This window comes from Micropterus dolomieu, linkage group LG15, assembly GCF_021292245.1.
Source record: "Micropterus dolomieu isolate WLL.071019.BEF.003 ecotype Adirondacks linkage group LG15, ASM2129224v1, whole genome shotgun sequence".
NCBI classification, from domain to species: Eukaryota; Metazoa; Chordata; class Actinopteri; order Centrarchiformes; family Centrarchidae; genus Micropterus; species Micropterus dolomieu.
This window is the reverse complement of record NC_060164.1, coordinates 21,701,636-21,717,671: the sequence shown is the minus strand read 5'-3', so window position 1 is coordinate 21,717,671 and position 16,036 is coordinate 21,701,636. Positions and strand designations below refer to the sequence as shown.

The following is a 16,036-nucleotide window of genomic DNA, read 5'->3' as shown; positions in this document are numbered from 1 at the left end:
AACTTGTATAATTTATACATTCATTCCACACAGACTGATATATTTCAAGTGTTCGTTCCTTTTAATTTTGATGATTATAACTGACAACTAATGAAAACCCCAAAATCAGTATCTCAGAAAATTAGAATATTGTGAAAAGGTTCAATATTGAAGACACCTGGTGCCACACTCTAATCAGCTAATTAACTCAAAACACCTGCAAAGGCCTTTAAATGGTCTCTCAGTCTAGTTCTGTAGGCTACACAATCATGGGGAAGACTGCTGACTTGACAGCTGTCCATAAGATGACCATTGACACCTTGCACAAGGAGGGCAAGACACAAAAGGTCATTGCTAAAGAGGCTGGCTGTTCAGAGCTCTGTGTCCAAGCACATTAATAGAGAGGCAAAGGGAAGGAAAATATGTGGTAGAAAAAAGTGCACAAGCAGTAGGGATAACCACATCCTGGAGAGGATTGTGAAACAAAACCCATTCAAAAATGTGGGGGAGATTCACAAAGAGTGGACTGCAGCTGGAGTCAGTGCTTCAAGAACCACCACGCACAGACGTATGCAGGACATGGGTTTCAGCTGTCGCATTCCTTGTGTCAAGCCACTCTTGAACAAGACACGGCGTCAGAAGCGTCTCGCCTTGGCTAAAGACAAAAAGGTTATGTTCTCTGATGAAAGTAAATTTTGCATTTCCTTTGGAAATCAAGGTCCCAGAGTCTGGAGGAAGAGAGGAGAGGCACAGAATCAACGTTGCTTGAAGTCTAGTGTAAAGTTTCCACAGTCAGTGATGGTTTGGGGTGCCATGTCATCTGCTGTTGTTGGTCCACTGTGAGGTCCAAGGTCAACGCAGCCATCTACCAGGAAGTTTTAGAGCACTTCATGCTTCCTGCTGCTGATCAACTTTATGGAGATGCAGATTTCATTTTCCAACAGGACTTGGCACCTGCACACAGTGCCAAAACTACCAGTACCTGGTTTAAGGACCATGGTATCCCTGTTCTTAATTGGCCAGCAAACTCACCTGACTTTAACCCTATAGAAAATCTATGGGGTATTGTGAAGAGGAAGATGCAATATGCCAGACCCAACAATGAGCTGAAGGCCACTATCAGAGCAACCTGGGCTCTCATAACACCTGAGCAGTGCCACAGACTGATCGACTCCATGCCACGCTGCAGTAATTCAGGCAAAAGGAGCCCCAACTAAGTATTGAGTGCTTTACATGCTCATACTTTTCATGTTCATACTTTTCAGTTGGCCAACATTTCTAAAAATCCTTTTTTTTGTATTGGTCTTAAGTAATATTCTAATTTTCGGAGATACTGAATTTGGGATTTTCATTAGTTGTCAGTTTTTAATCATCACAATTAAATGAAATAAACATTTGAAATATATCCGTCTGTGTGTAACGAATGAATATAATATCCAAGTTTCACTTTTTGAATGGAATTACTGAAATAAATCAACTTTTTGATGATATTCTAATTATCTAACATAAAATATGCCTTCATAGGAGAAGTTAAAATTGCTGACAAATACTGTACATTAACTAATGCTTTAAAATGTCCTTATAGCTGAGTACAATTACATTATAATGCCTTATAAACCATTTAAATGTTGATATAGTGCTTTTAAATACTAAATAGGGGGCTTAAAGTTAAGTTTTACCGTGTATTAGAGCGACACCATCTTGGTGGTATTAATATACATTCAGGTGTTCGGTAACATTAACTTTAAATCCCAAACTGTCGGCAAAGTTCAAGCAGTTTAACATACACTGTATATTAAGTATTGTTTTTGTCTTCTATAAATATTGTTTCTGATGTCTGCCTCTCTTTTTCATTCCTCTTTTAGGGGATCAGCAGTCTGTTCAGCTCACTGAAGGTGGTCCGGCTACTCCGTCTGGGTCGGGTTGCCCGTAAACTGGATCACTACATTGAGTATGGGGCGGCTGTACTGGTCCTGCTTGTGTGCGTTTTTGGACTGGCTGCTCACTGGCTGGCCTGCATTTGGTATGTTGATGACATGTATTTTTTATTAGTTTATTATTACATTTTACTTAGCGTTCATCAAACAATCTCCACCTATTCCCGCCACTGTTCTCCTGCCATTATAGTGCATTATATTATATACAGAATATGTATTCAGGTTTTAAAATCTTTACTCATACTCATTGTGCAAATAAATTACATAACACATTCTGGTAGACTACTATGTCCTGCCAGCCCTGTGATACATTAATAGCAGAGCCAATTAATATAATGAGGCCATTGATTTAGCTAATTAATGCATTAATTAGCAGTTGTTTTTTGTCAACATGCTTGTTTTCACGCATTAAAACTCTATGTTTTTACCTTAAAGCCAGAAAGAGGTGTAGTGGTTTCAAGAGAATTAGTTTGTCCTCATTAATATGCAAATGTATGGAGCGCGAGCCTCCAAAGTCTAATCAGATCATCTACTCTACAGGGGGCAAGTGTGGTGGAAGCATTAAGTTTCCATCATGTGTTATGTTTGATTTATTATGTTTTTTATGAGAATGTCTAAACACACACACAGACGCAGATGCCATCATGACAACTTAATGTCCTGCATACATTTAAAAACAGGAAAAATATGTTTGTTGATGAACACCATTTTTAAATTTGCAGATGTCCTTTTATGTTTATATTATCATGTATTTCCAACTATACTAAATAACTACTTAACACGTATGTTAATATCTAGTTAAAAGGTTTTTTATGTCATGAAAAAACACGACTCATTCCTCTTAGGATTACAAGACATCTTCTTGTAATATAGTAACATAATCATAATCAAAAGAAAACATCAACCAGAGCATTATGTCCGTCAGCACGATTTCAAACATATGCAAGATTTCAAATATGTTTGTGGTTCACAAACTGGAAATCGGGACCCCACAAGAGGCTCTAAGCAACATGATGAAAATTTTTTATTAGCCCAGACAGTATAATGAAACTTGAATGAATGAAGACGCTGGTGCTCCAAAACCAGACTCAGATACCAATAAAAATAGCTCCTGTATCGTTTCCCTCAGTGTGGTTTCTGCGGTTGCCATGGTCACACACCGAGCCGTGGCGTCACGTTGAGAAAAGTTAAACCATCATCAAGCATGATCACCAGGGTAGTAAATGAGAAAATATAAATCCTGTTACACGAAATTCTGTTTATTTTTTTGATTTTTTTCTTATGAAATACTGTAGAGTTTTACCTCCTTAGGCCTCAGAAAATTATTCAGATGAAACAGCCTGATGAAGGAAAAACTGCTTACAGCTGAGAGACATGCATCCTGTGATCAGGGATCACAAGCAAAAAAGGCTGGACCGACGTACTACACGGATATGAATACTTCCTTTTTAAAGTCCACCACATCACCCTAAACCCAGAAACTGAAAGAGGAAGGAAAACAACAAGATGATGTTTGCTGCATCATCAGATTCACCTAATTTATATTCAGAAAGGTATCTTTTTTTTTCTCAAAGGCTTTCTCCAAGAAGCTAGATAACACAGAATGTTTCATATGTAAATAGTCAACTCCATCGGGTGTAGATGAAATACACAAACAATTTAGGATTGGCACCAGATTTTGGACAGACACTCTAGTGCCACAATGAGTTGCACATTTGTGGTTTTGATTGAAATGTCTCAAAGCTATTGGATGGTTTGCCATGAAATTTGGCAGGGACATTCATAACTCCCCCAGGATGAATTATAATAATGGATTTTCTGACATTTGAACTAGCGCCAAATGTTAGCATGCTAACACGCTAAACCACGACGGTGAACATGGTAAACGTTATACCTGCTTAACATCATCATGTTAGCATTGTCATTGTAAACATGTTAGCATGCTGATGCTAAACATTTAGCTTGACTGTGGTTGAGGACAGCCTCACAGAGCTGCTAGCATGGTTGTAGACCCTCAGTGTTGATTTGAACTTACAAAGTGTGCCACATATTTTCAGTTCCTCACTGCAACTGTTTGATAAATCCACCCCATTGTGAAATACAATGACTAATACGTAACTGATTATTTATTATGTCCTTACCATTTCTACCTCTCCACACTCCAGGTACAGCATCGGTGATTACGAGGTTATTGATGAAGAAACCAACATTGTGCGCATGGACAGCTGGCTCTACATCCTGGCTGAGACGATGGGCACACCGTACCGCTTCAACGCCAGCGGTTCAGGGAAGTGGGAAGGCGGGCCGAACAAGCACTCTGTCTACATCACTTCCTTGTACTTCACCATGACCAGCCTGACGAGCATTGGCTTCGGTAACATCGCCCCGACGACAGACGTAGAGAAAATATTTGCCGTGGCCATGATGATGATTGGATGTGAGTGGAGGCGTTTTATCTTCCATCCAGTATAGCAGATACATGATACATGAGCAGTTTAACTATGCTTTTTAAAACCACAATCCACTGAGGTAGGTGAATAAATGAATTATGAATAGAGCCATAGGTGTTCAGAAAATAGAACTTTACAGATGATTAGATGAATATTTCTCTCCTGTAACCTAGAATATGCAGCTCAGGTTGAATATAGTTCAGTGCCAGAACTACTGACTGCATTTTTTATTTAATCTATACCATCATTTGCCTGTGTTCTCAACACACACACACACACACTTTCACTTTCACTGCCTGCTGCACAGTCATTTGACAAAGTCACACGTGAAATCTCCAATTCAGGCTTAAAGCACATGTACTTATTGGACACAGTCTCAGTTTACATATGTCGATTTTGTCATCTTCCCTTCAGGTGTGGAAATTTGAATTTACTGCTTGAAATGTTCAACTGCAATGGTATACAGCACAGTATGAAAATATAATTCTCACAAAGAAGATTGGAAATGTTTCATTTTGATGTGAAAATGTTTCAATAATGGTTGTTGCATAGCTAATGTCTTACTCGGTTTTAATTTATGGTATTCATTTTGTGAATTTGAAAAGAAAAGAAAGGACTGAGGTGTAAATCTGCGTTGATCTCATCCACATGTCACAGTTTTTGAGGCAATTTTCCTGTCGCTATTTTTCATGGATAAAGGTATTTTTCAGGGTCTGGCACAAGAAATGGCATCCCGGTTCTCAGTATTTCCTACGAAGCTCTGATTGGCTCATTTGGCCCAGACTTTAAATCACTGAGAAAATCAAAAACATTGCAGGCTTCTACTTTACTGTTTTGACCAGTGTTACTGAACAGCTTCTTGTGGAAATACTATAGAGTACAATAGGCTGTGAAACTGAAGTGGTATAAAATAAATACATTGATACACTATATCAAGGTGCGATGCAATTCATATAATGTAAAATTAAGAAAGCTGTTGAGAATGAGTTCAAAACTTAGCTCCCACCAGTCTTTCTTTCAGTTTTTCAACGCTGCTGTCAACTTCACTCAGTCCATTTTAATACAGTACAGCAGGAGCTCTGTTATTCTTGCCTACATTAGACTAATTACCTCAGTCTGCTGTGTAATATTATGCTGAATTATTGAGATTTTCTGGAGCGTGATGCATCACTCACAAGTTTACAGTATTTCTGAAATGCCTCAAACAAACAATTGAAACAGTGAATAAGAAGGCTACACCTCAGAGGCAGGAGTATAATGAATAGCATTTTTTAAACCCTGTAAATGTGTATGTTTTGGTTGACTGAAACACGAGTCATTCTTCAGAACAAAACAGCCATCAAATACATCAATATCTGAAAAAGAAGGTTATAAAATACGTTAACAGTATGAACGATATCTATTTATGTCATCTATTGTGGTTTACATACACACACAGAAGTTTCCAGTTTAGCTGTAGACATAAATAACAATGCACCAGCTTATAATTTCATTAAGAAACCTAACTAACAAAACATCTAATCTGATAAGGAGGCAGATTTTCACAGCACGCCCTTCTTTCCACATCTCAATATTAAACATTTATAAGGGATCTTCTGCTTGTGTGGCTCATAATACAGTGTACAACGCAGTGCCATTATGTGTGACTGCACACGGAGAGCAACACCTCGAAGCAATAACTGACACAGTCCAATCAATTTAGCACAGTGCTCCCTCCGATCCCTCTGCAATCACTCCTCACCTCCGTTGTACTTTTTTCAGCCACAATCTCAACCGTGAGGCGAGAGGATGATTGCCCCCCCCCCACACCTCTACCTTTTTGGCTGTTCAGGTTTATGAATACACTCTCGGGGGGAACTCGCAAAACTCGTCTAGAGACTTGTCTAAATTTTTCATTGTGAGATACAAATCATCTTACAGCGTAAATATCTAAAAAGCAGACAGCCTCAGGAGGATTATTGTAGATGCAATCTACTGTAGTCCATGGCTGTTCTCTATGAAATATGGATGCCCTGATACTGTTCTATTTTTACCACCAGCGCTGGATCTGTGCTGGCAGTAGAAGATCACAGTGTGACGAGGGATTTCGGGGGGGGGCACTATACATATGTCCTGTTTCTATAGCAACTGATGGCCTGGGGCTTGAGTTTCTGACAACTGTATTTTAACTACCTTCAAACAAGCCAGCTGTTGGATGCAGAGCAACACTGCGACGAAGTTGTGTACGTCAGCAAGTGTTGGGGACTAGATGAAGCTCCGTTCCACGGGGACCGATTGAGTTTCCTTTGTAACAGCATTTTTCTGCTTATCAGAGAAGTGAACGTCGCCATCTGCGCTGAAGCTCGAGGTAGCAGTCATCCCAAAACTTTGGGAGCTTCAAAAGGAGACAATTTTCAAATCATCTTAGATTTAGAATAGGCTCAGACCTTTTTAAAACCTGAATTGATTTGTTAATTTGCTGCGATTGATGCCTGCAAATGTGCAGCGTGAGTATATGTTACAAACACGAGCATATTTTATTGTGTTTGGATGATAAAGAATATCACACTGCAACGCTTGATAAAATCGTTGCACAAATGAGTGATGGTGATGAAAGGATGAGAGTTGTGGTTATCCTCACCCTTGAGGAGTTTTGAGCACTTTTTAATTAGTATTATTCCCTGTGCTGTTTTTCTACACTTTGATTGTGCGCTGTGAAATAAACAAACACACACAAACAAACGCATGCACAGGTTACTGTCATCATCTGAGGATAATTGAAATGTGTGGCTGGCATGTTTCCTCTCCGTCCCTTCTAGCAGGGCTAATTAGGGCTCCCATTGCCAAGAGAACACTACACACACACAGAGCAGACATCTGATGGCTTTGATCCACGCACACACGCCAGCTGTTGCACCAGTTCAACCATCCAACCACCTCAGAGATGCAGTGCTATACTTGTTCTTTTCCTTTTCTTTAATTCTTCTATCGCAAGACAAGTTAAGAAAAAAATCACGATTTAGTAGGTAGGATGTAACTGCGTGGGGCTGGACGGTCACACACACACACTCAATATGAAGCTGTAATAGTTTTTCCCCTTTCGCGAGAGTTTTTGCTGATTTTATTTGGAGGCAATGATAAGTAGTAAGTGTTCATTTTTTACATGATTGATTAACGCGCTTACCGCATAAAACAGTATAAAATCTTAAGGCACTATTGGTCTTATATGTGATGTTGTGTATACTGTATATAAAGGAAACCAGTGTTAGACAAAAACTTTCTATGGCCTGTGAGTAAACCACGTTTTGGAGATTTTATGTTGATGTAACCCTATTCCTAGAGATTTTTGTGAGAGCTTTGACTGGTAAATACAGCTTTGGAGATGAAACTTACCATGGAGACTGTTTATGTCCTTGAATACCACTTTTGGAGATTTTTATGACTTCGTAATCCCTGATTTGTAGATTTTTTTTGTGTTTTAAAATACAGCTTTGGCGATTTCCATGTTTAATCTTAAAATCTACTGCAGTATTATGTGACCCTGGGTTTAAAACCCTCGTAATAACAAATATAAAAAGTTACACTTTCCTCAGTAGTGGCATTAAGCCAAACGCTGAATCCCTTTAATAAATATCATGAACAGATCAGTGCCTACCTTTCTGCATTTCAAACATTTATTTTGTAGCTATAGTATATGATAGCTATAGATCTGTATTTATTAATGATATTTGTTTTTAGCACATAGTTTACCTTTCCTCATGAAGTAAAGTCCATACAAGCATCTAAAAACTTGGTTGATATCTATATGTTGTATCAGCTTCAATGGCAAACTGTACAGTAAATTCCCTCCAACCCAAACAGTGGTCCTTTTCAAGGCCAACACATAATCTTGGACTTAACTTTACTAAAATTAAACTTCTCTCTTTTCATTTTCTCTGTATTTTCCCAGCCCTTCTTTACGCCACCATCTTTGGTAATGTGACAACAATCTTCCAGCAGATGTACGCCAACACGAATCGTTACCATGAGATGATTAACAGTGTGCGGGACTTCCTTAAGCTCTATCAGGTGCCCAAGGGCTTGAGTGAAAGAGTTATGGACTACATTGCCTCCACCTGGTCCATGTCACGGGGTATAGACACTGAAAAGGTACGTCACACTGCATCATCTTTAATAGCTTATGGTTACTGGTTTCCTTTTTTTTAAGCTACTATGATCCAGATAAGATGAGCTGAGTTGATAAAAATATTAATACGCTCATCTAAACATAACCCCTTGTAAAACCACAACTGGTTTTTGTACAGATTTAACAAACCAGATATAACATGTTAATTAAGGAGCTTTAAAGGTGCTGGTGGGTTGATTTTGTCGCCTTTGGATAGAGCCAGGCTAGCTTTATCCCCCTATTTTCAGCTTTTATGCTAAGGTAAGATAAGAAGCTGCTGGCTGTAGCTTCATGTTTAACAGACAGACATGAGAGTAATATTAATCTTCTCATGTAACAAGAAGGCATATAAGCATTTGTTCACATTTCACAAAATGTGAACAAGTCCTTTAAAAATCCAGCAGTTAACACAGTATTTCTTATATTTGTGTTAGTGTTATAGGGTAGACTACCGTTATTATGGAAAGCATAGCACAATGTATTAATTGTGAGATTGTTAAAAATGTATACAAATGCAGCATCATTTATGTAATTTATAATATAAATAAATAAATAAATTTCATTGCATCCCCCCACCTCTGAAACCAAACCTATGCTATTGATGCTCTGTGAACATCACTACATATAAAAGTTGTTTTTCATTGTTCATTTTAAATCAGGTTATTGTGGGGCACAGTTTTGCAGAATATTAGCAAAAGCAGACAGTGGTATGGCGTATAGTTACTCTAACCAACAGTTACCACCAGCCATCCTACTGAATTCAGAAGATGCTAAAATGATTTGAGTGTGTGGAAATTAAGCATTTAAAGGTGGAAGCAGATAGATTGAACTGATGCCGGTCTGATTAATTTGAAGCCAGAAAACATTCATATCACTGCATCCCATTTAAATCTACCTGTCCAAAAAGAAAATGTTATTGTTTCACCTAAAATTGGAAACATTACTTCTACTTACTTCTAATAAGGCAGGGATTTTGTCAGTAGGAAAACATGTGATCCCTGATGGTTAATCTGTACTTATTTACTTGTGTCCACTTTATATGTTAAGATTGCACTGCATGTACATATTATTTATTTGTCTGGCTTCAGGCCACACTAAAAGGGTCTAAAAATGGCACATAATCCCTCTCCGCTTGACATTCATCTTCAAAGAGATTTGTTTTAAAGGCAGATCCCCGTGACGGCCTGGCATCCTGTTGATTAGGTGTACTTGAACAACATGCTGCCACTCAGTGACACTCAGCAGAGAGGCGGCTGGACTCTGAGCTGGTAGCAGCTTCCAAGTGACCTTCATGTGAAACTTCACTATAAAACATAACTCATACTGGACATATTTACTCCTAGTGAAGTATTTCACAGAGCTCCTGAAAAAGAAAGAAGCTCCAAATCTGTTGTCTGTGGTATAAATACACCTAGGCTTCTTAGTGACAGTTAATTATTTTTTGAGAACAATATTACCTTATGAAAACTTGGAGGCTGATACTGCAGAAATTAATTGGAAACTTTAGAGTGCATTTGTTTAATGAGCTCTCAAAATCATACGCAATATAAGAAGTACCTACTAAATATTTAGGCTGGATTTCACCTTTAACTGCCGTTGACTATATAAAATAATAAAAAGCAATAAAAAGTACTCTGAAAACTCTCAATTCCTGGTGTGCACTGGAAAATGTGTGCATGGACAAATATCACAGACAGACCTTAACATTATTAAGCTGAATATTGTGTCATAAAACAGCTTCTTGTAATGACCTTTTTTCTCTTCATGACTAAAAAGGTTCAGTGAAGATTACAAAAAAATGATTCTATATTATGCGGCATGTTTTTTTTAATAGTCTCAGTTTTTAAAAGTCTCCCTTTCCCACACCTATCCTTTTTTAGGTAGATATCTATGCTGAGGAAGTAATCTCTACCTTTCGGCTGTGTTCAGAGGCAGAGAATCAGTTTATTTACACTTGGTGTTGGATAACGGCGACTTCAGACTACACAATATCAGCTGATGGTAGCCCAACAAGACGAATGTGGGGTGTCAGGAACAAAAATCAATTTCCCTGGTTGGTTTTATCCAACTATCCACCCAGTCACTTTAATTAAAATTGTACATCCAGCACAGACAGTAAGCCAAAAAATAAATTTTGCGCTGTGTGACCCATTACACATGCAACATTAGTCTTGCTCCTGCTGAACCCGCCTGCCTGTTCCCTCTTGGCCCATGGACTTTAAACCAGGCTACTGGGAGAAATTGGCAGTAAGGCTAAATGGCAGGGCCACAGAGGTGTAGTGGTGCCTGTATACAGGTAAGTGGCGTATATCTTCCTCTCGGGAGGGAGATTTACCTTATATACCTACTTAAATCGTCGAACGTGAGGTCTGCCATGTCCCTTGGTCAATTCCTGGCAACATTTGATTCTATGATGCCTAAAGCGAGAGAGTGATCATCTCAAAAAACTTAAATATTATGGAGTCTGATCCGCTGAAGACTGGCCACCAGCTCGAAAGTAAAATTCAGTATTATCATTCAGCCTTCCTTTGATCTACAGCTCTTCTTTCTACTTTTGATCATCTCCAGGTGTTGCAGATTTGTCCGAAGGACATGAGAGCAGATATTTGTGTTCATCTCAACCGGAAGGTTTTTAAAGAGCACCCGGCTTTCCGGCTGGCCAGCGATGGATGTCTCAGAGCGCTGGCCATGGAGTTTCAAACCATCCACTGTGCCCCTGGTGACCTGATCTACCATGCTGGTGAAAGTGTGGACAGCCTCTGTTTTGTGGTATCGGGATCACTGGAGGTAATTCAGGACGACGAGGTGGTGGCCATTTTAGGTGAGTTGAGCGCTTTTATTTAAATTGTCTTGAAAGGTGGATTCCTAAGCGATGTGTGTGCCTTAATGTGTTACACAATTTGAGAGCTTACTTTTGAAATATGTTTGACCCAAAAGAGTGTTCTGCACTGTTTTGATAAATATATATTTGTTCTGAATAGTTGTGGTCCTTTGTGCTGAAGAAATTTCATGGATACAGGGCCAATATTTATCAAATTTATGTGAATTAAACTTGGTCCAAAGAACCAACTCAGGAATAAGTTATTCACTGAGTGTGAAGAATAAGACACATTTATCACATAAGTCACTTACTTACTTAGGTCTAGATAATTTTATTTGTGTGAAATCCCAAGTATCTCCAGTAGAAGAACAGCAAACTAATCATATTTATCATATATGAATATATAAATATGGATGAAATATTAGGAAATTAGTTGAAATAACTAAAAGTAACTATAGCAGGAAACAAATGCAGCAGCTGTTAGAAAAAGTGCATTGGAGAAATCATATAATATGGATAATATGCCACCACACTGACAGGAGTACACAAAGAAGATGAATGGAAAAGGATAGCAATAGCAAACAAAACCAATACCAGCTTTATGTCTTGTTGTTTGCACCCCGATATATGCTAAAAAAGAAAAGATAAAAGTGGTTTAATATTCTATGCCCAAATGCCCAAATCAAATAATATGCTAAAACTGCCTTAACCTGAAGTACTATGGCATTATTCACCACAACCAATTAAATGTTTTGCAGTCATTTTAAAACAATCATCTGCAACCATCTAGGATCTACTTTTAACCAACATAAGAGACCTTTAAGACAATTTTAAGAAATATGATTAATTGCTTTAATTTTGTTTGTCAGTGAAGGATTAGATTAGATTAGACTTGACTAGACTTGAATCCAACATTTGACTTTTTGTAGTTTGATAAACACATACCCAGGACTTCTGAGATCCTTGAAAGAACAGTCAAACTGTCCTCAAGCACAAAAGGGGTTTGCATTGTAGTTACAAAATGTTTTTGTTCAAAGACCTAAAGAAAGTTTGGTAAAACCAAACAAACATTTGGCTGTTTTGCTTGAAAAATAATTGAAACAATAAAATTTGTTGTCAATTAATTTAGTTTAGATTGATTTAATAGAATAATTGACCAATCATTTCAGCTCTAGCCCTGTTAAAATAAAGGGAAAGAAACGGACCCACACCCAACGTGCATAAATGTATTTTCAAAAAAGAGAGGCCCGCCCCAGATAGACCTGGGGATAATTAGACCTGATCCGAAATGCAACCCAAATTGACTCTAATAAAAAGAAACAACCAACACTGGCAGCAGCATTATACACTAATTTAACAGCAGCCATGGTTAAAAAGAGTAAGAATATAAAAATTAATAATAATAATGTCCTAAGAATAAATGTAAAGTCACGGAAACTAATTTCAAAACGTATTTGTTAAAATACTATCTAACATAATAAACTATAACCACAGTTTCTATGGTTGCTCATAGATCTTATTTTACTGGTGATTGTATGTTGTTCCTCAAATGTAAGTCTTTTTGGATAAAAGTATCTGCCAAATGATTAAATGGAAATGTACTTCAAAGATTAATTTATAGAAATCAGCTTCTCCCAAGTGGATGGGGAAAAATCAGTTGTTGCAGGTTTAATATTTTTTTAATCAAATTAAAAAAAAATAATTTTCATTTAATAGCATGTTTTTAAATAAGCTGCTGATTTCCTGAAACATTTTCTCCAACAGTGATTATGATTTTCCACATGGTCAGAGCTGATTCTGAGTACACTTCAGAGTATAATGTGGACCTTATCTGACTCTATGAAGTACTCTCAGCTGTAGTAACCCACACCTAATGCATATTGATAAGGAATGAACTAGACCGACCGCTAATTCCCTTGACATTTCTCATATTTGTGAGCCCAGTTCCTCTTCCATTGCACTTTGATGGGATCTGAGGAAGGCTTCCTTGCTTATACTGGCCTGGTGAAATCCCAGAGTCAGAGTCTTCTTTTAAAAATGTAATCCTTTTATTTTGCACATGATTGATTGAGTCAATGGATGGCATGCTCTGGCAGGCCCAGTTATAGCATTGGTTCTCTTTGCAACAAGCTCCTGTCAAGCTAATATCATTGACCCGGATGGAGACTGTAAGGGAGCCTGACGTGATAAAAAAAGTTCCTACTGTGAATAAAATTCCCATTAGCCTAATAGCTGACATGTAAAGTGCACCTGCAAACAAGAGAGAACATCTCATCTAATCATCAGACTGGTGCTGTTTGACTTCTCATCCCTCAGATTACTCTACAAATATGTACAGCAGCTCTAAATTTAATAAATTATTGTAACTCATCTAGATATCAGAGATAGTTTGATTATTGCTTTTGCAAGAAGTAATCAATGTTGTCGGTCATTTAAAACCAAATTTGTTTTCTGTTATTCTATAATATTTATTTTATGGTCATGTTTGAGACTTTCAAACTTAAAATAATTCTCTACATGACAGAGAACATGTTTGGTCAGCTTCGACTGTGCTGCTCCAATGATAAATGCATGTTGAGCACTTATAAATACTTGAGTTTCTTAAATTAGAAAGTTATATTAAATCCGTTGAAAGCCATTCATAACAAGAACTTTCAGGTTGCCAGGTTGTAAAACCATCCTCTTCCAGCATGACACTTGCTTTGTCTTTTTCGCTAGTTCTTTAATTAATTGGAAAGTCCCTTAAAAATGCTAGCTAAAAAGACAAGTGTCATGCTGAAGATCCAAAGAAGGTTCAAATTAAGGGCAACTGGACATGGTTGAAGATTTTCAGTCTAGTTGCCCTTGATTTTAACCTTCCTGGGAGAAGTATGACCTGGCAAGCCTGAAAGTTGTTCTTATTAATGGCTTATATGTAGCACTAAAGCATTAGTTACAGCTTATAACCCACTTTATAAATGGTGATTTATTAGAAAGCAGTACTGGCTACAGTTCTCTTGTATGCTAAAATTACAAACACGCAGAGCATGACAGCATGTGGGGCAAAATGAACTGCTGACATAGGTGATAAATAATCAGTATCACTTTGGAATAAAGCACCCTTTTTAAAAGGATTACAAGCTGCAACTACTGGCTTAGTAAGTGGTTAATAAATTGTTAACAAAATGTTTTATAGAACAGAACAACCATTAATAAGAACAACTTTTGGGTTAACAGGGTGTAAAAAATCCATGTGATTGGTCTGTTTGACCACTTCTAGGAAAAAGACTGCAGACGATCTGGACCAAAATCCATTTATTAACAACTTATACAACATTAATAACTGCAGACATGATTACGTATTAGAAACTGACACAAACTGTTGGTATGTATACATGGATCACAGGCATTTATAACTACACTATTACAACATAAAAAGACAAGACCGAGGTTGCTTTTATTGTAACACCTTTCTTCAACTTCCTTATTTAGCATTTATAAATGCATTCAACATTCAATTAATGGTATATAATTTGTAATGTAGTTGTATGCAGATAAAAGAAAGAGCAGAATTTACAACAATTATAACACAGAGGGGGCCAGTGAGAGAAAAATGTCTTTGATTAAAGAGATAGCTGGAAAAAAAATAGATAAGTCATAAAAGAAACTTGAGAAATACATTTTTTTCAAAATTTGTTTTCATTAAAGGCATATAACTGATAATCAAGCATTACTAAATGATTTATCAACCATTATTAAAGCCATTCGCTAACTTATATGCAATTTATAAAAGAGGCCTCATTAGAGAATTAACAGTAGCACTTTATAATAACTACACACTTTAAAGCATTAGTTAAGTATTAGTAAATACGGAATTCATCATTTATAAAGCATTATTCATACATTAATACACATTAGTAAGTCATTCATAAACAGTTATAAATGTTTTATTCTTTGTTATCTACACACTATGAAGCAGTTGTTAAGTATTAGTACATTTTTAATTCATCATTTATAAACTATTGTTCATACGTTAATACACATTAGTAAGTCATTTATAAACATAGTTATACATGTTATAATCTTTATTAATAAGCTCATCTATAATATGCTTAATAATTGCATTTTCTTACTTTATACATGATCAGTTCACTGTTTATAAATTAAGTATTATTTTCATGACAAACCATTTATATATGAGTTGTTAATGGCTCATAAGATCATTTGGAAAGTTTAAAAAAAATTATATCTCGGCGGTCAAGTTAGAAACAATAAACATATAACTTCTGGTCAAGTTAGCAACAATAAATACGCAACGTCCGGTTACGCTTTCAAAATAAAACTAGTGAATAACGTTTTGAAACAGAACGTTACTTGCGTTCTATACGCAACCGAAGAAAAAAACTCTATATTGAGTTTGTGTTTAACACAGGAAAAAAGTGAAAGTATGGTTTCTGGTCAAGCCGCCCTTCTCAACCATGTCTCCTCCTTACCATAGACTGTAGCCCACATAAAAAATACGGACCTTAAAGCAGCGCTATTTGACCCTTGGCGCATCCAGTTGTCTCTGCCGTGTGCGCTCACTTTAGCGCCAGACCGCACCGAGGAAGAACAGAGAGAAGCGGGCTAAGTTGGAAAAACGACATCACACGGGCCCAGAAGCGGGTCTTAAGTGTAAAGACACCATCACTCGGGATTTTTGAATGCCGTCATTTGCCGAAGGAGT

The 16,036-nt window shown here is 37.2% G+C and overlaps 1 protein-coding gene across 5 annotated transcripts in view; it reads left to right on the top strand.

Annotated features, from left to right (window-relative positions):
• The window catches only part of kcnh1a (potassium voltage-gated channel, subfamily H (eag-related), member 1a), a 73,127-nt gene that overhangs the window by 23,996 nt on the left and 33,095 nt on the right, over window positions 1-16,036 (top strand). For all 5 annotated transcript variants that reach the window (XM_046071335.1, XM_046071333.1, XM_046071332.1 and 2 more), the window contains 4 exons: window positions 1,845-2,002; window positions 4,082-4,353; window positions 8,295-8,494; window positions 11,079-11,331. In XM_046071335.1, coding sequence (XP_045927291.1) covers window positions 1,845-2,002; window positions 4,082-4,353; window positions 8,295-8,494; window positions 11,079-11,331 — 883 coding nt within the window. The remainder of the gene's footprint in view (window positions 1-1,844; window positions 2,003-4,081; window positions 4,354-8,294; window positions 8,495-11,078; window positions 11,332-16,036) is intronic.